This window comes from Mycteria americana, chromosome 1, assembly GCF_035582795.1.
Source record: "Mycteria americana isolate JAX WOST 10 ecotype Jacksonville Zoo and Gardens chromosome 1, USCA_MyAme_1.0, whole genome shotgun sequence".
NCBI classification, from domain to species: domain Eukaryota; kingdom Metazoa; phylum Chordata; class Aves; order Ciconiiformes; family Ciconiidae; genus Mycteria; species Mycteria americana.
The window spans coordinates 145674529-145698137 of NC_134365.1; the positions used below are offsets into that span (position 1 = coordinate 145674529).

Sequence of the window (23609 nt, forward strand, 5' to 3'; positions counted from 1 at the left end):
GAGGAGGTTGTGGGAGTGCATATTCATATATGTGTGTGTATATATATATACACACACGCACACATGGACAGCTTGCCACCAGGTGTAGTTTGCATTATAGATCAATTGATATTTCTCTGGGGATGACCTACCTAAATTCCTTACTGTTTTGCTACTTGTAAGTAATGCATCCATAACAAAACAATGCTGATAAAATTTATATTGCAGAGCTCCATCACCTAAAGCCCCTACTCACTACAGAAAAATTAATTTTAGGAGGTTTTTGAGATTTACAGGCACTCCTTTCCCCCTCTCTGAATGTGATGGTCCTTAATGTACCAGTAATCCAAGGAGACTGAAAAACCTTTCAATGTGAAGTAAGGAAACTCTTCCATGAACAACATAGACAGAGTTTTAATGGTTATCCTGCGCTTTCAAAGGTTGACAGAAAATGCCAAGTTCTGCCAAGAAGCTGAAAACATCTCCTTTTCCAGTGGCCTAAGGCATCTATGCCTGGAAGTCACGTCTGACAGGTCTCGTAGTTCATAAATATCTGCAGTATGAATGCCTGCATCAGAGCTGTTCATCCAGTGATCTCCTCATGGTCACTGCTAGTACTGGATCTGTCTTATCCTAAGATGAATATCTACAGTTGGCCAGACGAATCAAGTCCTTCAAGTGCCAGTTTATCCCTGTGAATGATGAAGGGGTCCTCTGGTGACTAGCTCAGCTGTAGATGTCTGTGCTGTATAAAGGTATAAAGTTAGTTAAGATGAATCCCATCCCATGGTACAGGACGTTAAATTTGTGTTATTTTAAAAACCAGCGATGCTAGTAAAGAACTGAAGGTAGTATGGTTTTGGATGTTCACAGGAGAGAGTAGGAACTGGAAAGGTGTGTTCACATATCTGGGGCACAAGTAATCTGTAATCAAGCTGGTTTTTCAAATGGCAGCTCTAAGATGTTTGGAGTATCAGAGCATTTCCCATATAAATGGGAAATGTGTTTGTGGGCGGCCACAGGTGAGGAAATCCCAGTTACTTATGAAATGTATTTCTCATATGTGTTTACAATCCATCGTGTGCCTCCACTATTTATCACATAGATATTGCCATGCATTTAAATGGGTAGTTTTGTGTACTCCCTGTATATATTTATAATAGTCTAATATATGTAACAAGAGAGAAACACAGAAAGCAAGCACTACCCACTATTTGAGGAAGAACTGGAAACAGCAAATACATTTTTTAAAATAACAGGATCATCCAGCAACCAATTTGTGAGTTTTGAAAAGTTTCAATTCAGCAGTCACTTGAATAACTCTGGCTTTAGTAATGACTATAACAATTATGATTGCCAGCCCCAAACATTTGTGTTTGCATTTTAGAAAGGGTACTGAGATACTGCAAGACATAGTTCACATGGTTCATTTTGTTCTCATTATGTTCTCAGCTAAAAACATGGGATTTGGTGGATTTTAATAGGTAAACATGAGAAGGGAATTTGGTGCAGTGGCTCTAGCCCCCATTTTTCTAGAAGGAACTTGATCCTAGATGTGGCACAAACACAAGTCATTAATACAATCTGACCAGATTTAGTGGTTTCTATAGGTTATTACATATTTAAACATTCTCTTTAGACTGGGTCTGTGAGTCTCTTCAGGGCAAATGACTACATTTGGTGTTGCCATCTCAGTTCTGGAAAGGGGAAGTAACCACAGGAGTTATGTTACCACGCACCAGGCGCTCTGTGGGGAATACAGAACATATGCAGAAGAGGATTTGGATGAAACCTGAGCAATGTGCAATAAAACAAGAATGAACTTGGACAGCTTATCAGGGATGGGATTTGTAGTGGTATTTGTTTGGCCCCATCACACTGACCTACCTTTCTGTCACTGGAATAGGAAGGAGGTGCTACTGCTGGTCCTAGGCTCAGGCATGGTCTGAAAAAATAAGAGTTGCTCCCAATGTCTCTTAATTGCTCATCAAAGTCTTGGAGCTAGCCACCGCCAATTTACGAGCTTAACTTACCGTTTTATTAATAGTTTATCCAATTTAGTATATATGTTACTTTTTGAAGGAATAGCAGGGGCCAGAGTTGGTGCCCTGTGCCTGGCAGCCCTGTGTTTCCACGGCTTTGCTGCCAGCGGCGTGTGCAATGGCTCTCCAGCTGCCTCGCATCCCTGCAGCAGCCAACAGTATGCTGAGGCTGAGTGTGTCTCAGGAAGAGTGGTATTGATTGACTTACTCAATATTTTTGCCTGCCAAGCTCTTGAGATGCAAAATGCAGTCTTCCACAGCGTCTGCCACTTGTCGCATACTATCCTAAGATGATTCAAAATGTAGAAAGAGAAAAGCTGTCCCATTGTTTTTGGAGCTCAGAGTGTTGAAACTAAAATTACATGCTATGAGTATATTTTGACAGGTGGCTCTGTTCTAAAAATGAATGTAGAAAAGGCACTGTGGGGCAGCATGCTTGGTTTTTTTCTGTCAGGGTTGTACATTGTCCACGAACAAAGGTTATTTTTATGACTGCCCAAGCTGTGAGTGCAGCTTGGTCATTTCTCGGAGAGGAGTTCAGTTATCACCACTCTCATACATCATGATCAGTAATGACAACTTAGGTCCCCATTTTCCTTTGCATATAAAATGGTGACTTCCATCGTCATGAAGTTTTGGTACTTCATCAGTGGCTTTGCACAAGTGTAGCTGATCAGAACCTGCTAAACACGTAAATAAGACCCAAACCTAAGAGCATCCACGTCCCAATCTTATTGTGTATTCTTGTAGCAAGGATTATCTGATCTGACTTTGCATCCTCTATGTGGAGTACTGTCCTTATGTAAAGCATTTTACATGTCTGATCCTGCTCGTTAAAGGTTCTTCTTGATCTGGGGCTGGCCTTTTGTATTTCTTGCCTACTTTAGGTTTGTGGCACATGTGTCCTATTTCATATGCCTATTATCTAGGAAAGTGGATTAAGGCTGGCACAGATACACTGAACCCTAATCGCTTTAGGGGGCCTGCAGGTCTCCAGAGGCAGTAAGTACTTCAGATGTTTATAATACTAGGTTCAGCTGATGTTGCTTGAAATCCATTCAAGAAGCAGGTCTGGAAGGCAGGAAGCAGGGAGTTTTACAGAGTCTTATTTTTCTAAATATAATTGCCCTGTTATACTATTTTATATACACTCGGTGCTCAGTTTTGGTTTTGGTGGTGTGGTGGGTTTTTTTCCCTTGTATTGGGGCAAGCCTGTTTCATATGAAGCACTGTTTTCACTGCAAAACATATCCATCACCCAGTACCTTGGCTGTATAACTTCTGCTATGAGAGTTTCAACCCACTCGTGACAGCACTGGGTCAAAGGCAGATTGCTGGTGAGTCATCTATTTCCAGCTTTTTAAAAAAGTGATAAAATAGAAAATCTGTTTGTGCTGAGGTACCTGGATTTGTCATCTCCGGGTCACTACACAACAGTTTACTCAGAGGAGCCAGGGGGATTATAAAGCACCTCCAGTGCTCAGAAGCAGCACTTGTACATGTGATGTACAATCTGTCCCACGCTGTCCTGGTTGGAAAGAAATCATTTGCAGCGTTAGCGTCATTAGGCTTTATAGAAGTGAGCAGGTACCATCCAGCTCAAGGCTGGTACCGGTGCTGTCGCTGTTCCTATAAAGACAATACATCTTTTGTGTGTTAATTTCAGTTTGACTCTGTAGAAGCTCTAGGCAACAACTTTTTATTTTTTCTCTTTATTGTCAAGTTATATCATGATATCTAGCAATAGCCTCTAATCAAAATAAACAGGAGTGAGGTTGCTTTTAAGGAAACAATTTTGTCAAGACAAGAATGAATTGAAGCAAGCTGACTGGGAATTTATTTACTTTGAGAAAGTGAGAAAGAAATAAGAAGAAAGAAGTAAGAAACTTGTTTCTAATCATTGGAATCAGACTCTGGAAAAGGATTCCACAGAGTGGTAGCTATAAGAAAACTGTTGTTTTTAAGATGGAGTTTAAATAGGTTTATGGAGAAGATCAGCTGACAGGATATCTGCAATATGAGGAGATCAGAGATGTCCCAAGAGGTCCCTGCAGTCCTCTGTTCCTTCTGAATTCCTTTTGTATTTAGAATCCAGTTATTTTTCCTCAGGTTTTTCTGGTTTGCTCCCATGCTGAAAAGAAAAAAGAAAACCAGTATAAGGGTCCAAAAGTGAAGATTTCCCAACAAACATTAATTTTTATTTTGAATGTGTTGAGTACCCAGCAAATCCTTCTTTAGGAAGAGCTTTGGTGAAGATGTGCCACTTCTTGCACTCACCTCCATCCTTGCCTTTCTAGACAATAGTTCTTCGCGTTGTCTGCTGATGATCTGTGTTGAACTGTGCTTCCAACAGTGCTGGCTCTTGTTTACAGGAGAAAAGGGAAGATGGGGCTATGGGTCAGAATGAAGAGCTTTCAATGAAAATGAGATCTTTTATTGTCCTGGTCAAGAAATCTGTGCATGGTGTTAAAAAAATAAATTAGCCAAGGTAAATTGAAAACAGACCTGTAGAGATAGTTGGAGTAGCTACCCTGTTAATCTCGAACCTGGGTTACAGCAGTGTTCTTCTAGAAGTTGGTCAGTGCTCCGGAGACCCCTTCCAGCAGAGAGGCCAGGCAGCCAGCGGCAGCAGCAGGTAGTGCATGACACTTGTACAAGAGACCATGGCTTCCCCTGTGTTTCCACAAGCAGTTCATGGCCTTCGTCTTGTGCGTTCCCAACTGTTTGGTTTGCAACTAAAGTACCTTTGAGATGACTAACTTTAGGCTGGCTTGTAGCCCAGCTGAAAGTCAGCTGAGGTGCTCCAACTGACAGTGTCCAGAGTAGACTAGTGGGGGTTTGCGTGTTCCTAGAACGTCCTGAACAGAGAGTTTGGTTCAGGATTTTGCCTGAGAGGAAGAAAGAGGTATTCTGTTCCTGTTTGGTGATGGAAAGTCTGCTCATCTGAATTGGTGTTTGCAATTCTACTTGACATATTTTTCTTATGGAGAAGTTATACTGTACATTTCAAAATTTGGGGGGGGGGGGAAATCTTCCTTTTCTTTTTAATTTTTTGTGGACTTTTTTATTTAAACCATGATGTGATATTTTAGAGGGGGCAAAGTGAGGTTTTTGGGCTTTCTTGGGTGGGCCCTTCAAATCAGAGCAATAGACCTGCTGCAAACTACTGATCATGGATCCATTATGATAGCTAAGATGTGTTGATGCTTCAAATTACTGAGTTAAAGCTTTGCCCTCTGATATGAATGGGTGCCTAGATTTAAAAATAAATCCTTTGGATTATACAGAAAGTTTGAACTGTCAAGAAATAAATGGTGTGGTGAACTGAAACGTAGGTTTCTTAAGCTGCCCTCAATTTAGCTGTATTTCAGTAATCTCTCATTCACCTTTCATTGCTGTCAGCAGCTTGTAGAATCTCTTATATTTTTGATGGAAATATCTGTCTATGGATCATGTCACTGAGATGTATGTGTTTTTGCCACTTCAAGGAATTAGTAAATAGTGCATAGTTTCTCTGGTAAAGAACACCGCATTGCTGGGTTATTTGTACCAATAGGTATTTCTTCATGCAAACAGCTTTCTTGCATAAAATCTTCCTTATTTTCATGTGTAGTAGGTGGAAGGTATTTTTGTTAAGTAAGTGCATATAACTTCATTTCTTGTATTTCTGAAAAACTTCTGTTGACAGTAAGTATATATTAACAGTCTTTTGCAAGTATGTTCTTGTTACAGTTACGTAGTGCCTTTATCACAGAAAAATAGAAGTATCTAAAATGCAAGAGCCTGTTGTACCTTTCATGTTTTGGAGTCCCTTTGCTAAAATCTGTGGAGACTAGATAGTTTTCATGCTAAAATATCACTTACCTTCAAATACAGAACTTTTTCATATAGAAAATTACATTAATAAAACATAATTTCCTTTTTAATCATATACTAAACAAAAATGTAACCTACTGTAGCTTTGCAAGTTAAACACGTATTATTATGTAGTTTTCAATAATATTCTTTCACTCTTAATTTCAGTCACCTGCAACACCTAAGAATTTTTAGGAAAGGTAGAAAAATTGCTGTAACAAAACACAAAGCACTGAATATTTTGGAAGACTGCAAGATCCTTTTCATTTGATCTGCTGTTTGTTATTGTCACTGGAGATTACGGATGAGAACACCTGCAATTATCCTCCGGTTAATATACTTTTGAATTGGAAGAAAGGGAAGAGCTATGGTGCAGCTGGCAAGTAGTCAGCTAACCTCCACTGCAAGCATTTAAAACACCTCTTCAGTGGGGCTTCTTAATGATAAAATACATAGGGCTGGCTTTTCTGACAACCCGTGGAACATGACAGATGATAGTAACCTTTTCTCTAAATTAAACCAGAAAACCAGGAGCTGGCAGGGCAGTGCGCTCAGGCGCACGAGCTTTAGGATAGCAGCTTCCTTTCCTGCTCCTCACCCCATAAATACATTTTCAATGTTTATTTTAAAATCATGTCAATATATTCTGGGCTATATTCTCATCTCCATTTCGTTGAACCTCCTTCACCCTTTATAGTTTTGAAATCGTTACATTTGTACTCATTTAATGTAGCAGCAGTTACCGCAGGTGAGGACTGTCTAGATTTTATTTCCTTTTCTACACTAAAGCAAACTCTACGAATGTGAGCAACTCTTTACTACTTGCAGATGAGGTGTATGCTGAGTAATTTCTTGTACTTGCCTAAATATAAGGAAAAAACCCCTGAGTGAGCTTTTTTGAAATGAGTTTACATTTTCAGAGAAGGAGTTAAAGAGCATACTTGGCTCGGGCATCTATTTTTGCTTAGGGAAACATTTTCTGTAAGAACGTGTACCTCTGTGCTATTTTCTCTTCAAATTTCTCTTTGTGGTTATGGGTTTTTTCTGCTGTGGTCCTCTACAGTTATTTATAAATTCTTCATAATATTAATTTAGACTAGGAGAGGAATCTGCCTGATTTTTCAAGAACCAAGCTGCTTTTCTCCATTTTATTATATTAGTGATCAAAAAATGCTGATGTCTTCTTCTGCAGAACTGTAGTAAGTTTCTTCTGTTCAACTGTAGTAACCCAAATCTGGTTATTTCTAGTCGCAGCTGGGTATTTATTCTTTCGCAAATCTCTCCCTCCTATCAGATGCTGCTGGTAACTGTTGTCAGTTGTTCGAGTAGCTGTGGTCTGATATCAGGCATGAAGTTGGCTATTCATTTTCTAAGCAAAGACCAGATGTTTGTTCTGGGGTAAGCAGAATGATTTGCAGTTAAAATCTGAAGTAAAGGTACATCATTTCAGGCTATAAACCAGCCACGTCTCAAGCCGCACGTGACTCAAAAAGAAAAATGCGAGAGCCAGAGGTAATCAGCTTCTTCACTGCCATGTAAATCTGAGGTATTTGTTTATGCAAGTGAAGAATGAATGGGGTATTCTCTGCCCTGTGTTAACAGAGGAGAATTCAGATTTGTACCTTGGACTAGTTCATGCTTTTCCCTTGCTCTACACAGAGGTGGCGATGGAAACAAGGCAAAGGGCTATATTTAGAGAATTAGGCCAAGGGGAACTCATCGGTTCATTTTAGGAGCCAGTGATAAATCTGTCTCCCTGGGAGACTTCAGCAAGCACTGAGGCACATCACCTCCAGCTCCGGCCACCTCACGTACTTCCAGTTACTCTGAGCAGTAAACCATTGTACACCGAAAAAGAAACCGGGAAGACTTTAAAAATTTGAAGTCCTGCAGGGTTATACTGGGCCCATGAGAGGTGAGGTCTTGATCATTTTGTGACTGACACTGTCTTATGCAAAAAAGAGCTTTGCACAGAGTCCCATAGCTACAGCGCTCCAGTAATAGTCATGCCACTGCTGGCTGCTAGACTTATCCATCAGCAGTCTAGCTTTTGCATTTTATTCTACCGTCTTTAATATATTCACACTAACCTTTAATATATTCACAGTATTGTGGGAAAAATTACACTGGGACGAAGGAATAAAGGCAAATATTGCTGAAGAAATTTTAAATAATATGCAGATCTCTTGTGGGCATTGATTCATGTGCTTCATGGTGTCAATAATTGTGTGTGAATTGCTGCCATTTTTTTCCTCTGAACAGAGCATTACTCCTGAATATAGTCATTACCTATTGATTAGCTCTATAGCCATTTTCATGCATCAGTAGTTCCGATAAAAAAATAAGTAGTACTTATTTTACACCAATGTGTAAGATCTGTACATTGTTCATTAATAATGGAAAGGAGTCTTTAGAATATTTTTTTTATTGCAGAGACCACATTGACATTTTCAACAACTATAAGTCTCAGGATAAATGGAAAAAGTCTTAAGGGCTTTTTTTGTTTTGTTTAGGGTTTTTTTTTGATGGGGAGTTGTAAATGTTCAGGACAGGGCTGCAATAAGAAGGGCATATTTGTCACTATTTGGTGCTAATGTAATTTCCTGTTTTTCCTACTGTATGGCTCTCCTTTTAATCCCAATTGTTGGTAATGTGCTATTTTTTGATTAAACGATGAGACCTGAGATTCAGCAAGGAGAAAATAATTAAAACCATTTGTTTCACAGACTGTCAGCAGCTATCAGGGATTAGACAAATATAAATTAAGGGGTTTTTTCCCCGAGCCATGTTACAGGCTTTGCAAAGTTCACAAACAATGGTAATCCTCTTTTATTGAGCACAGACGTAAAAGTAAAGGTCAGTTATGTTTTGGTCACTGAGGAGTTTCTATAATTGGTAAAAACCAAACGTTTAGGTTATTTTTATATAAAAAGCGTGCTGCTTGGGAAACTCTTGCTTCTCAATTGTGGCTCCCTTACAGAGCTCAGGGACTGAAAACTAGCCACATCAGCTCAGCAGACGTTTGCAGAGCAAAGTGGGCTTTGCAGCTCGTCCCTCCAGCCGCAGGAGCGGCTCACGCCCGGGAAGGGCCGAGCAGCAGCAGGGATGGCGGCTGATGCTGGTGGCCTCTGCGCCCTGAGACCAGCCCCACTCGCACGCTCCTTCCCGCAGCCCCGTGCGTCCAGCGATGCAGCATGCTGTCACACCACCATTTCGATGCCCCTTGCGATATCGCTGCAAGAGGAGCCTTGTTTTCTGCCCTGCTCTAAGGCACTGCTTGTGGACCCACCATTTCTCCTGTCTTCTCAGATTTGGCTGGGTGAATGTATTGATGAGGTTTCACCTAATGTTTCCCTCTTCTTTCTCTGCTATCAAAAGGCTTGGTTGCTCCTTTGTCTGCTCCAGAGATGGTAAGAGCCATCTGCCCCAAGAGCTCACGCTTTGAAGGCTGCTCTTTGCCTCTTCTGGGTTTCTGAAGGGGCTCAGTGGCACAGATGGGTGATCCGAGGAGGGCGAGTGTCGGTGCTGCGCCGGGAGCCCTCCGACCCTGAGCCGCTGAGGAGACCCTCCTCCACATGGCACATGGGCTGCAAAAAGGGATGTGACCCAATGGCACAAGTGCCTGGCACGCTGATGTGGGAGCCATATGCAGTGAGGTTGCGGTGAGGGCCTGGCAAGAGGCATTTAGGAATTTAGGAGGAGGAAAAGGGAACGAAGAAGAGCTGAGACTATCTGTGAGACTGTTGTGGGGCATGATGAAAGGGCAGGTGGAGAAATGGGTGAAAGTTTAGACTGCAGATGTGCTTTGCATACCACCTAGAGAAGCGGAGTCCAAATCTTGATTGGAACAATTCAATTCTGCTGTGAAGTACATATTAAATAACAATGGGCGGCTGCAGAGCTGTGCAGACTTGCAGGTGAAGAGCAGAATTTTAAGCAAGCTGCCGGGCGGGCGGGAGAGGCAGTGGGGAGAGCTGGGACAGGCGGTCTGCACTGGCATTCAAGCCTCTGCTCAGACCTCAGCCTGTATTTTTACAAGTTAAAAGCAGTTACTAAACCGCAGCACAGTTCTGCATTAATTCAACTGGAATTTTTCCCGGGAAGCAGAAGTTTAATTGTCTGGAGCATCGCTGTTTGCAGTGTATCACCGCGAGCGAGTGAGCGGGGAGGGCTCATTGATTGGACTCTCAAAGCAAATGGACGTGTGTAGCAAAATGGCATTACCAAAGAGTGTAGTTCAATATGGGCTCCCTAAACGAAGCGAATTATTTCAGCATCAGATGAGTCCGTAACATGTATTTATCGAACCACAAAACCTCACAGTATTTGTTTCCCGTTCTAAACAACTGCTCTAACCTTTTAGTCAAAAAGCCCTATGAATACAAGTGCAACAGAAACTCTCCTGGGGCACTTAATAGAAAGAAAAGGTTAATTCTCACTGCATTATTTTGGCTATTGATAGTTCTGCAAGTGTAAGTCTCTGGGTCATAGCTACCTATGCCCTTAATCAGTCCAGTATCAAAACCCCAGTCAGAAGCTCTCTGCAGAGACAGGAGCTACCTGAGAATGAAATAAAAGAAATATGAAGATTTTCAGGAAGATTGTTGGGATTTTTAACATTCTTGCTCCACAACTTCTTTTTTTTTTTCTTTTTTCTTTGTTTTAAATAGCAGACTAGGGTAAGACTTTGGGTGTGGAAGGGATGAAATGTTTTTCTCCTTTCCAGTTTTTCATTGTCCTCCTTCAGGTAATGAGATTTGATCGTTCACTATGGATCTCATTTTTGGAACTTGAACCAATTCTTCCTGCGACACAAGCCAGGACAGTCAGTTTAGTCATTCACACAGGACTGGGGTATACCGTGTCACCTGTACAGCAACGTGACACTTCTGCTGGGACTTCTGTCCTCCAGCAAAGGGAACAGGAACACAGGAAGGACCACATCTGTCACCAAATCCAGGCCTGGCCTTTGCAGGGGAGATGTTTTTCACAAATTAATGGCTCCATCTGCTACCTTAATGAAGGTTTACAAAACACCTTAGAAATAAGCCTGGATATTAAAATTAACAGCTTCAGTGGATAGCAAATCTGGGTCTTGCTACTCACTAGTACTGAACAATTTCAGTACATCCCACTTCCCTGCTTTCCTTTATCTGTTCCACTGGCAAGAACTGCCACCTTTGTTTTTCTCTCTCTGCCCCATTGCAAATTAATAACGTTACCACCTCTCCCCAGGCTAGCATCCCCCTCTGCACTATGAGTACCAACCTGCCCTTCTTTCAGACCATTCGGCTGATTAAATGTGATGAGTTTAAACTCATGAGTAATTGTTTTCAAGATGGAAGTTTTTTGCTTCCGTTTCAGACCTTGGGAAGCATTTGTGTGGCTGAGAGTTTGCGTGTTTGCTCTCCCTATAATGAGCTCTGCGGTAAAAGCTATGATGCCTCAGATCTTGTCTGACATAATTTTAGAAACATGACTAATCTCATTGAAATCAATGGCACTATTTGCCTGTCTAAAGTTATACATGTTCTTTGGGGCTCTTCTGAATTGAAGCCATCAATACGTTCCTTGGTGGACAGTAAAGAGCCCCTGTGTTGATTGATTTAAACAGAGGGATTTAAGTTACAGAGCTTAAACTCACTTTCAGTCTACACAATAAAAAGCTTGATTTGAATAATAAAGTTCAGTCCTCCTTTGCATTTGCATTTTTAGTTATTTTGTTAAAAACAGGTTGATTCTGGTGGGTTAGTAAGCATTCAGATATGTCAATTTGCAACTGAATATAGCCTTTGCCTTTATATTTAGTACTTCTCTTGGGTAACCGAGAGGATAAGCTATGCAGACAGCTCCATAATCGTATGGTTTCGGAATCTATCTGTGATTTTATAGCTTTAGCATTCTGTTGTGATAGAAAATGGGAAATGGTAGTTTTGTTTACAAGATGACTAATTTTTTTCTTTACTTTTTTTACAAGCTGCTTTCAGATGAAATACGGCTTTAATTAAAATGAAGAGAACTGTCATTTTTAAAGGGTTTTATTACTTAAACAGCAATACATTGAACTTATTGGGCACATTTTTCTCATCAAAACCGAGTATGTATAATCTGTAATTACTGACTTGAGCTAACTAATCCTGTTTACTGTATCTGTCAGAAAGATAAGATTAGAAAATCTGAGCGACTCTCACCTATTTCTATTCTTTCACTAAAATAACTACAGAAAATTAGTCTACTCTTCTTGTTTTCTATCTTTGGAGCATGTCACTAGGGACAGACCTAAATTAACCCTCTTGTTTATATCTTTTTGATTTATTGTTCAAGATTAAATGCTGAAATTGTCAGCGACTGGAATTATAGGAAACATAAATTTGCAGAATTTTCTGGGGGAAGGAAGATTCCTTCCCTCTCCACTGCTTTTATCTGTCTTCCAGTTTGGGCTTTCTCCTCTCAGCTTGGGGAATATTGCAAAACTGTAATTTAAACACAATAACTATACAGAAAACAGAAACCCAGACCAGTTGGGGCATGGACAGTGCTAAGTGGTATTTGGCGATCTGCTTGAAACTTCCTCCTTCCAGCCAGTGCAGCCGCTGCAGGACTATCACATTTCAGTCCTGCAGAAAGGCTCGGAGTCAGCAAAGGGGAAAAGGAGATGAAGGCTGAGATCCAGGGCGAGGATAAGCGCTGCAAGGTAATGTCTCTTTTTCCATGCAGGAGCCTTGTGTGGAGCAGACCCATCAGCAGGATGTGTTGCAGCCCAGCTAGCATGCCACTGCAAAGTAGATGTGAGAAATTTGGGGGAAAGTGTATTTTTGCTTTCATCTCTCCATCTTCCCAGGCATATTTTCATCTCGCATGCTATTAATGCAGAGATGTAGCACCCTGTAGTCATTTGGGGTTAGTTTGTGCGCTTTACTATTTCGGGTCCCCATCTTTGCTAGCGCAGGTACATGGCCTGCCTCTGTCCTGGAGGAGAAATGTCCTCCACTGGCCTTACCTGGTGATCCAGGAAGGGATTTGCACCTTCTCACTTGAGCTGCCTGGTTTCAGCAAGTGCCTCCAGCGGGCAGGTGAGAAACCTGGGCTGGCAGCCAGCCTCTCCCAGCCCCACCACCCGGCTGAGCCCACGGGTGGAAATAGCCCCGCTGCTGTTTGGGGTGCAAAACGGGGGTTGTAGCAATTTAAAACAGAAGAGGCTGTGAAATAGCCGCTGGCCTATGTAATTTTGGGTTATTTCATTTTGTCTATGTTCTCTACAGTCTTTATGCGTTTTGATCTCATCGTAGTTCGTAAAGGTTTTCTATATTGTGGTTATCTTTTAAATATTTAGGAGTTCCGTGCCTGTCCTGAGTGCTTACAAGCATTAAAAAAATTAACACGCCTCATAAGAAATTTGTGACGTTGGAGATATAAGTGTCAGTTTCCATTTTCTGAGAAGGGAAATCAAATTATATGGGCAAAGTGACTTGTCAAGTGTTAAACAGTAAGTAAAAGAGTAGAGATGGCAGTAGGGTGCTACAAGTCAGAAGTGGCCATATATGTTATGCCTGAAGTCTTGTGTTTTCAGCAAAAGCTGACAAAGGCATTTTACTTTGCGTGAGCAGGCAGGTAATAAAATAAATTGTTCAGAGGTATATGCACTCAGGAGCATCCTCTTTGGCACTTAGAGCCTTGCTGTGTCTCCTACGCTCTGGGGCTGGTAAAGATGTAGCTACCATTTCAAAAGTAAACACTTCTGTGTGTCCTTCTGTGGTGTTTCATTTTGATTGCCAAAATCTGGCATCATTTGAAAGAATTCAGCAAGCTAAAGATGACCCACGTACTGGTATAAGATAATGCGTTAGAGAACAAAACTTCTAAAGCTTTCATGGTTGTTTGTTGTTTTAAGTCCTCTTTAATTTTGACCCGTTCACATTTTGAATCATATTTAAATTTTGTTTTCAACTGAAAAATTTGGCATATATTATTAAATGATGCAGATGTTCCAGCCACTACCTATCAAAGAGGTTGCTTCTCTAAGAGCTTTGTTGGAGGGAGGAGTAGTCTTATGCTCTTATTCATATCTCTCAGATAGTAATAGTTCAAAACTTAGTAGAATTAAAGCCTTGCATAGTTAATAAAAATAACAGGATGATTCCTTAGTATTCATGCTGTACTAAGCTGTAATTAAGTATTCTTACTTAATGATAGATCAGTCTACATCTCGGAGCAAAGAAGATTATATTGAATTGCTCACATGATACTGTAATTATGGCCATAGAGCTGGTAGTAAACAAATAAATTGTGTATTTTCCCTTACAAACACAGAAAAGGAGTAACAGCCTAGTCTGCAAGGCATCAGGATTAGGATTTAGGAGACTCATTCTTTCCTCATCTCTTCTCCTGACTTGCGCATTTGCTTCAGTAAATCACTTTCCCTGTCTGTGAATAGAGGTGTTGCAGAAAATTCCAGATTATGCGAAGATACCCAGGACAATTCTGAGTGATTTAAGTGAGGCATCCTCCGCAATAGGTAGCTGCAGGAACATCACCTGTTTTCCAGAGTGGTTGGTTAACCAGAGTGCCACGCTCCCAGAAGAGGATCCAGCATTTTGTGAAGTACGTGTACTCTCTCGGCTCTCTCCTCCTGTTATTGCCTGCCTTATTTCCTAGAGACTGGATGTTCTTCCAGCAAGTGACTATCTCTGGCTGGATGTTTATACGATATCTGAGGCAGCAGGCTCCTATCTGTCAAATTTTGCATACTGTTACTGAACTGAGCGAGGTAACAAGTGTAATGTAATTTGAGTGGCTGCAGCGATCTCTCAGTTCTGATTTTGAAGACATCGCTGTCTGCTGCAAAGCGAGTTTAGGGATCAACCTTCAGGCAAAGTAATCTTCCTCAATGCACTTGACAAAAGGAACAAAGGACTTGGTTATGATTAATGACTTTGACCCAAAGTTTCAAGTCCCTGCTCAAATTCAGTCATGTAAAGTTGGGTTCTTGTTTCCGTTTTGAAAATTGCTTAAAACTAAACATCATTCTTCCAGTCCTTCATTTCAACGGCTTAGAAAATGCAGAGTATGGATCCACAAACACTCAACTCCAATCACTGAAGTTATATTGCACTTCTAAGCGGGAGAGATTCAGTTTGAAATTAAGACACATAATTATTTTTGTGCATTTAGGCATCTACAAGTGAGTTCACTGTTGAAACTACTATTTGAAGTCAATGGAGATCTCTTCAGTGTGGCCCAGAAAGCTGACTAGCCAACAGGGGCTTGCCTGATAACATAGGCATCTGATGCTATTTGAGATGACCTGTGATGTCCTGCTTAGTCTGAAGCAGCTGCTTTGAAGAGGAGGGTTCAGAGCCATGGCCACTGCCTTCCTCAGTAAACCTTTGCTCGTGTTTTTTGTCTGACAGAAGAGCCATCCCAGGGCTTCAGAGTAGAGCTGCTTGGTGATTTTCCAGCAAAACAGATTTCTCAGATGGCATTGCCCTGACACAAAACAAAGTGAAACCTTCCACCGTTGACTCCATCAAAAGATTCATGGGAAATCAGGCATTCAAGCCTGCGTGCCTGCCTGCTCCTTGGGCTCCTTGAGCAACAGGCTGACCCTGGCAGTCTTTTGGGGACACTTCCTTTCTTCTGTAGCCTACTTTGTCTACAGGCTTCTCAGCCACCTGCACGGGGGCTGATGTGAAGATGAGGTGGGGCTTCCGAGGCTCCCTGTGTACCTGGATATTTTTGAAAGATGTTTCCAGAAAATTTTGTTTCAGTAGAAAGGGAAGGAGAGATTCAGGATTTGATACTCTTTGTGTCTGTTTGCCAGCTATTTCTGCTTCTGTTCTTTACAGCGTCTTGTGCTAGGAAGCTCAGGGAAAAGCTTCTCTTCTTCCCAGAATAGGCATGAATTATTCATATTATAAAAGCTCCTTTACTTCAACATTTTGGTATTTTTTTTAGTTTGAAAATTGCCTTGTGTTCTTAATTCATCAATGTTTCATCTTTTATTATATATTCATATCTTTGATTCAGAAATTATTTCTCTGTAGCCACAACATTGTCAGGAGAAAGGCTTCACATTTTAACTCAGCCATTTCTGTTTGTAGCTGCTGTCTTTTTTAAAGATGAAATCTAAAGAATTTTATTATGGAGTGAATTTATTAAAGAACTCGCTTTGCCGTGAGTTGGGGATTGAAGAGAAATTAATTTAATGGTGCTGACTGGGTCTCTAGGGAGAACTGTATATTCAATAAAACATCTCTATCTCTTTCTGCTCTATAATCAAGGCAGAAGTTGGATAGAAAGAGAATAATAGTGAGCCACATAGGAAAGAATAGGAGGAGAAAGAGAATGCAGATGGAAACCAGGGCTTCTGAGTGAAGGCAGAGATGTCTGAAAAGCTGCACTGCCTGACCTCTCTGGCAGCTTTGGCTTCCTAGGGATCTGACCGCAGGGTCCTGGCCACGCGTCTCACCAGGACTTACAGTCAGCTGTTACAGCCTTACTGATCAAAGGTTGCTGAACACGTCCTTACACCTGTGTTATGGTTTCCATTCTAGCCTTTTGTTTTCATACTCAGTGTTTCAACTGATTACTTTTTGGCTGAAATTTTCAAAGCAACGATCATGTTAGGAGGTCTAGACACTGCAGAAGTTACACAACAAGCGTTGAGCACACGTAGCCCATATCTTCACCAGGAGGCTGTGACACTAGAGCAGCTGTTGTTATTTTGCCTCGGAGTCTTGCACCCATAAGTAACCTGGTTTCAAAATGATTCGGTAGTTCACAGATCATAGTAATCAGTGCTCCTTGGAACATGGGTAATTTACTTCTCACAAGTTTGTTTGCTTTGATATTCATGGGAACGCAATCCCAGCTATGCCATTTCTGGCAGTTTTCAAACTATTCTGTGTTGCGGTGGCTTCATGTTTGCCTTTGTTCTTGAGAGTCAAGCAGTGCATTGAGGGTGACTGGGTGTCACCTCTCCATTAGCTGCCAGCAATTAGATGAAAGACTTTGCTGTACTAAGCAACAGTAATTTCATGTTCTCATTCTTGTTGCTAAGCCCCACTGTACATATGTGTAGTACTGTTCAGGTATCCCAGATGATCGTTGTCTTTCCTGAAGAAAGACAGAAAAGGCAGAAAACTCTGTATATACAGAGTTTTTCAGTCCAGAAGCAAGTCAGTAATACTAACATTTGCAAAACATTACCAGAATAATTAACACTGAGGAAAGTAAAGGAATGCTGGCAAAAGTGCCTGAGTACCCAGACTCAGAAGATGGCCTGTTCAGTGCTTGCTGTGTCTTCCTAGCTGGAGCCTGTGAAATGTGTCACTAGCCAGAGATATGTCTTCTTGTTACCCGAGCCAGGAATGGCCTGATGGAAACTCACCCATTTAAAAAAGCAAGGCCACAGAGCAAACACCCTGAACCCCTATGCCAAAAAAAATCCCTGAAAGCTCCTTTAACTCATCAGCCCATGAGTAGATTTCCCATATGAAAAGAAAAGTGCATGACATAATGGATGTGAGTACATGAGGTAGGACCACTGTTATAAAACCAGTGTCGATGAGAGTTCCTACAGCAGTCTACTTAATATTGCTGATGAGGGGCATTCCACCAATACTTAATGTATTCCGCATCACAGATTGTATAGATAAAGGTGTTTTAACATGTTCTTCCTCAGCATTAAGCCATTTGCCAGCATAACAGGCAGTCCTGGATGCACATCTGCCTGTTTAGCCCCTCATTCGTGTCCCTCAAAATGCAACTGCGATGCCAGTCATTGAGTTTGCCAGCTGCTTCCTGCTCTCTGTCCTCTTTGCCCAACCTTCTCTCCTATCATCTCTCAAGACGGCAGCATCCTGAAGTCATAAAATACAAACCAAGTACAATCAGCTGATTGACTGGGGCGAGGGGAAGCTATTCCAGAGTAAGCACTCCTCTGATACCGTGGGTTGTATCACTACTGCTTTTTCAATCATATGGCGAACTCTGACAGCCAACACAATTTGAAGTATATGCATGCCATCCATTCAAACTGTTCGTCATAGCGTTTAAGACACATAGCAAAGTTCTCACTGTTTGCTGGTAGTTACTGAAAATGGTACTGAGAAAATGAATGGATTGCAGAAGATGAATTATAGGAGCTTATTAGTTTTGTTTCCTGTCCAATTTTCTGTGGTTTCCAATGGACATACCATACTGTCTGCCCAGAACTCTGAGCTATGAATTCAGGTGGAGGTGGAACTGGATGAGTACATGGATTAACAAGGGAAGCACCACCAAGCCATCATGTATAACTGATGCAGACACATGATTTCCAAAGAGCTAAGCTGTTGCGCCTGTTGTAGACAAATGAAAAGGATGTGACATTTCCTGGCGACATGGCTGTAGGGACTGACTGTCATCGGCTAACACATTTTGTGAGCATTAGTGCCTAGTATTGACAAGATTATATGGCACTTAAAAATGCATTAATCTAAACGTGTTAACTGGCAAGTCTTAAAAAAACAAAACTAAAACACAAACCCTCTTAGTATATGTCCCAGTTTTCATAGAACAGAATATTCCATTTGACGCTGAGGGAAAATTATTCTATGTTGATGACTTACTATTGATGAATATGTAAAAAAAGAAATATCAAAGCTTGTGTAAAAAACCACATCTTTGTCTTTGGGAATAGATAGTGCCAAAACAATGTCATTTTGTGTGTATAGACTGCATTTTGCTTAAATAAGCTGGTCACATACAATCTTTTCCCTCCTTGTTCCACAGCCTACCCATGTAATGAGCAATACAAAGATATGTACTTTCAATCCAGCCTTTATCTACTGTTGAAGGGATACTGCAAACAAATAGTTAATTGCAAAAGAATGTAAAAGTAAAAGATTTGATCAATACTGTAACAAGTAAAAGGAACTGCAAATGCAGAATTTCATTAGGAAAAAGTTAAGCAGAAATCAGTTTTACTTGGATATGACAAAAGCATTAATTACAGTTGCTTGGATACTAATAATATAACAGTTTGTAAACAAAAATCCAATTTAAAAAAAGTTCAGCACAAATAAGTTGGTAACTGAAGAGTGAAGAAGCATTGTGCAATTTATAAGAATCCCTCTTGTCTTAGGACAAGTCCAGCCAATTCATGAACAAGGAGTTACTGATCTTATATGTATATATATTATCTGTTACTCTTTGGTTTGTTTTTTTTTTTTAATTCTGGCAATGTGTAGAGTATCCTCCCCTGTGATTTGAATTATACTTATTATTACTGCCTGTCTACCTGCAACTTTTGGTATAATACTTCAGAGTCCCAAAGACAGGAACTTGCTCCTGTTTGTATAGAACATCATGACAAACATCCTGGGTTTTATAGATCAAGGTATTCAACCACTGGCTGGTGATTTCTCTGGCCTGTGATCAGGTACTCTCCTTCCTAGAAGGCCATTGGCATCAAAGGATGGGTCAGATGTGTTGCTTTGACAGTAGTGTCCTGCTTGTGGTTGCTTTCTTTTCCAAGGGCTTTATGGTTCCTCCTCATCTTTTGATGGACTGTCGTGGTAAAAGAAGAGCTATGGGTCTCCCAGGGAAGTTGGCAACCAGGAGTGGGGCTGCCACTGCTGGAACAATTAATCCTGCTCCCTGTCCAGACACTCAGGAATTGCTCCAGTGGTTGCAACCCACTGCCAGCTTCTTCCTTTGCAAGAGCTCCTCAGGTGCTGGTACGTAGGCAGGACATGTGTGCGTGTGTCTGTGTGTATTGCAGTTGATCTGTGGGTGTGTAGTACATCCAACACTTTGGGAAACTCTTGACTGTGCATGGGCAGTTGGATGTACCGTGCTTTCACAGTAGGTATGGACACGATCCAGAGGTGGAATCACAGCATATGCTTTTCTTCCAGCCTCTCAAAACAAGTCGGTCATCCACCCAGCCAGAAGGCCAGGGGACTGCTGGTGTAGGGTTTCCTTTTTACTTTCATTAAAACAGAAAACATGCCAAAACAATGAAGAGATCCTCAAGTAAGGGAACATTAACGCTTTCAGCATTAATTAAGCACTCAGAAGATGGGATAAGACAATTAATTAATCATACCTATGCAACTCTGCTCCCCGTTGCACTGGAAAAATTGTTTTCCTTTAACTTACATTATTATACACTAATTGCTTGATGTATTATAGTATTTTTTTCCTTATGTGTTTAGATAATCACTTTTAGCAACAGGAAACTAAATAGGAATTTTGCATAGAACCTTCTACTCAGCATATTAGATGTGGTGGACAGGATGCAAAACAAATTAAATCTTGTGAAATGTTACAGAAGCTGACCTTAATGGATGGTGATGATGTCACTGTGCTTATAGACTGGTCACAGTGTGGCCACGTAAGCACATTTATTATTGTCTGAGCCTGCTCAATATTTTCTTCATATTGAAGAATAGGAAAAAATTTGTTATATAAAATGGTTTGGTAAAGGCCTACTAGGACTGCATGAATGAAACCAACAACTGTCTTTCAACTCATACATATCCTTCATTTAATGTATTTGATATTATTTTGATATTATTTTGATCCCCTCTGGTGAGGAACTTACTTGACATATCATGAAAAAATAAAAATCTTGATAAATCCTGCGTATCCTGGGAGAACCTTCCCATTGAATCAGCAAAGTTATATAGTATTTCTGATGCTGTAGGAAGATCCATACAGACCAGTCTCTGAGGCTGTAGAGAGCCCTGCTCATAAGAACATAGTCACAAAAATTCCGCCCACAGACAATTTTTTTAAAGCATTTTAGTTTTGAGCTGTTGTCATTAAGATTTGGGAGTCATCGACATTGACATTTATGCTTGTTTGTGCTGGAGAGCTGTTGAACACAGGAACATAACATCCAGTGAACCATTGCATGAAGTAATGGTTTGTCTGTGTCACTAGATTCTTAAGTAAAGCACAGCAGTACCTTAAAAACTTTTGGTTTCTCTCTGTCATCCAAAATAAATTCCATAAAATATGAATGCTCGTATTCATCATTGTTCTGCTGCTTTACAGTATTAAGGTATTTTATATTGCATCATAGCGGATCATGATAGTAGCCACTATGTGAGCATGTGGACTCCAACTTTTTGGAGTCATCCTGATCCTGCAAAGAATTATGCATGCACATAGCTTTATGTTGTTTAAATAATCTACTGGATGTGAATAGCACTATTTTCCATAAGATGAAGACGGGTGAAGAAATAGTAGTAGAGTACTAAACTAAGGTAAATAAGCACTTTGTAGGTGTTTCTAGATAGTATCTCACAGCACAGTTACCTTCCTAAAAAATAAAAAATATTCCAGCAGTTACCTGGACCTGATTTTTTTTTTACGTACTGACTGGTATTTTGCTGAGAGAATAGCCTGTTGGATAGCTGAATTATCATCTTGTTTCATTAGGTGGTATTTGGAACAGGACATGCTGTCTTTGTGTGGTAACTGATAGTAAAAGCTGGCTATTTTGCGGCCATTGAAAGAAAGTATGGGGGTATTACAGCTCTTGGCAGCCTGTTGGCATCAGTAGTTTTCCTCCAGTTTAAACAGCTTTGATCAAGGGCTTGGCATGGAACCAGTGGAGCTCTGTGCATGGAAGTACCTCAGCAGGCCATGTTTCTTCTTCAGCAGTTCACTTTTTGGGGCATGTGCCTGTGGTCCCGCAGGGAATGTGTTTCCCTTGCGGATGCTGAGGGTGCTCTGCCCCGGTGGCAGCCAAAGAGGTCGTGGTTTGGGTAACCTTGTCTTATTGTGTGATTGTGTGACATGGAGCTAACTTATTTGTAAATGAGACCAAATGCCAGATGCATCAGATTAATTAATTATTTCTAATAAGTTGTGTTGTATTTATTGTACAGAGGAGTTGTTCCTTTTTAAAATATCTGCACCTTGTCAAAAAAGCTTCAAATTACTTAGATTTATTTTTTTTTAATTAGGCACTGAGTAACATATTCAATATTGTCTCATTCATCAAGTGAGTTCTTCAGGAAAAGACATCCCATCAGGTGCAGCAGACAAAGCTATGAGCAGCGTTGGTACTGTTAATGACTCAGAGAATGACTGCAAGGATTGTAAAATGACACATTATTATTTAGCAGGCATTGATCATAATTATATCACTGATAAAGACCAAACATATTAAATGGTGTGTTTTAAATATGCCCTTCAATAAAAGAAAAAAAATTCCATTGAAATAATTTCAGTGATAGCTGTGTGATCCTGCTGAATGCAAAATGGAAATGTTTTGCATATCCTCGGGATGAAAGGAGTTATCACTCTGAGCTATTCACTTATTAATTTTCATTTAATACTCATGGAATATCAGACATTATAGATCTTTCACCATTTTGCTTTATGACACTGCAGAACTCTGATAACTATGCTCTGTGTAAAATGTAATTCCCTGGTTTACCTGCCTGCTTGGATTGAACTGCGGAATCTTAATTTGCTGTCATGGTTTCCATGATCCTTTGCTCGTGTCATATTGTTGTTACAATGAACATGTTGGGCATACAGCATAGCCTTCATCTTCTTAAGGCAGCGTACAGACCCTTTCATCCTTGCAAAATTAATAATTAAACTAGGATTTTAATATTTGTGTTTGCTTTTGGGTTTATTCACTCTAACTGTGAAAACTAAATCAATTATTTTGTATGCTCCATCTGACTAGGTCTTGAAAAAATGGACCAGAGTTTTCCATATATCTGCTCTGTGGCTTTAAGCTATCTCAAAATAGCACTGTTGTAGAAATGGACTGCCCTCTGCCAGTTGGATGGGTGGCATTTTTATCATTGCCAGCCAAGGTTTACCTAAGGACCACAAATGTGATGCAAAACTAGGGAAGCTGATTGTCACTGGGAAGGTCCTACGGTATAATGTAATTCTTCTATTGTACCTGCCTTGCCTGAATTTGTTTTTTTGTTGTTTCTGTAGACTCCAGAGGAAGGAGCCTCTACAAGCATCTATGCAGCAGTATCACCCGAAATGGAAGGAGCTGGCGGCTGCTACCTTTACAATGAGGAAAGGACAAAATCGGCTGACGTAGCATATGATGAGGAGCTGCAGAGAAGGCTCTGGACAGAAAGCTGCAAGATGGTTGGGATTTCTGATGAATCCAGCAAAGCTCCCTAGAAGAAGCCACTTCCAGCTGGGTAAATGAAATGTATTGACAAGCATCTTAGGTGAATTCTTGCAGCATCAGTCATCATCCTGGAAATCACTGTTCAGTCCCAAAGGCAAACATGAACAGCTCTGTTCTTCACTTGAACCCCTAATCTGCTAGGGTGTGGGGGGAGTATTCCCACAGAAAGATGTAGTGGTTGGTTTTAAATCTAACCATCAGTTTTGTAAATCATGATGTTTCAGTCTGTGATTAAAATACAATCTTTAACCTTGTGCAGAGTTGAGTTTTCGTTTTTTGTTCAACAAAAAAAAAGACTTTCCCTGGTGAGCGTGCTCTGTCTGTGGCATGTTGAACTTAAGCCACCTTTGTACATATAACTTACTCTTTTTTAGTCAGTTTTAAAATTTGCAGCTTTTTTCCTTAAGCGTGATCTTTCCTTAAGTGATCTTTAAGACACTTTATAAAGAATGTCAGCTTGTTCTAATGCAGACATTTGGCATTCATGATCATTATGTTGTTTCTATCATAATGTTAGTTTTATACGTCAGCTTTTATCCAGAGGTTTTAAGTGAAGGTCAGAACCA

The 23609-nt window shown here is 40.6% G+C and overlaps 1 protein-coding gene across 2 annotated transcripts in view; it reads left to right on the forward strand.

Moving 5' to 3' along the window:
- Window positions 1-23297, forward strand: part of DHRSX (dehydrogenase/reductase X-linked) — a 169479-nt gene extending 146182 nt beyond the window's left edge. For both annotated transcript variants that reach the window (XM_075522924.1, XM_075522934.1), the window contains one exon: window positions 22836-23297. In XM_075522924.1, coding sequence (XP_075379039.1) covers window positions 22836-23033 — 198 coding nt within the window. In that variant the 3' untranslated portion in view covers window positions 23034-23297. The remainder of the gene's footprint in view (window positions 1-22835) is intronic.
- The last annotated feature ends 312 nt before the right edge of the window (window positions 23298-23609 follow it).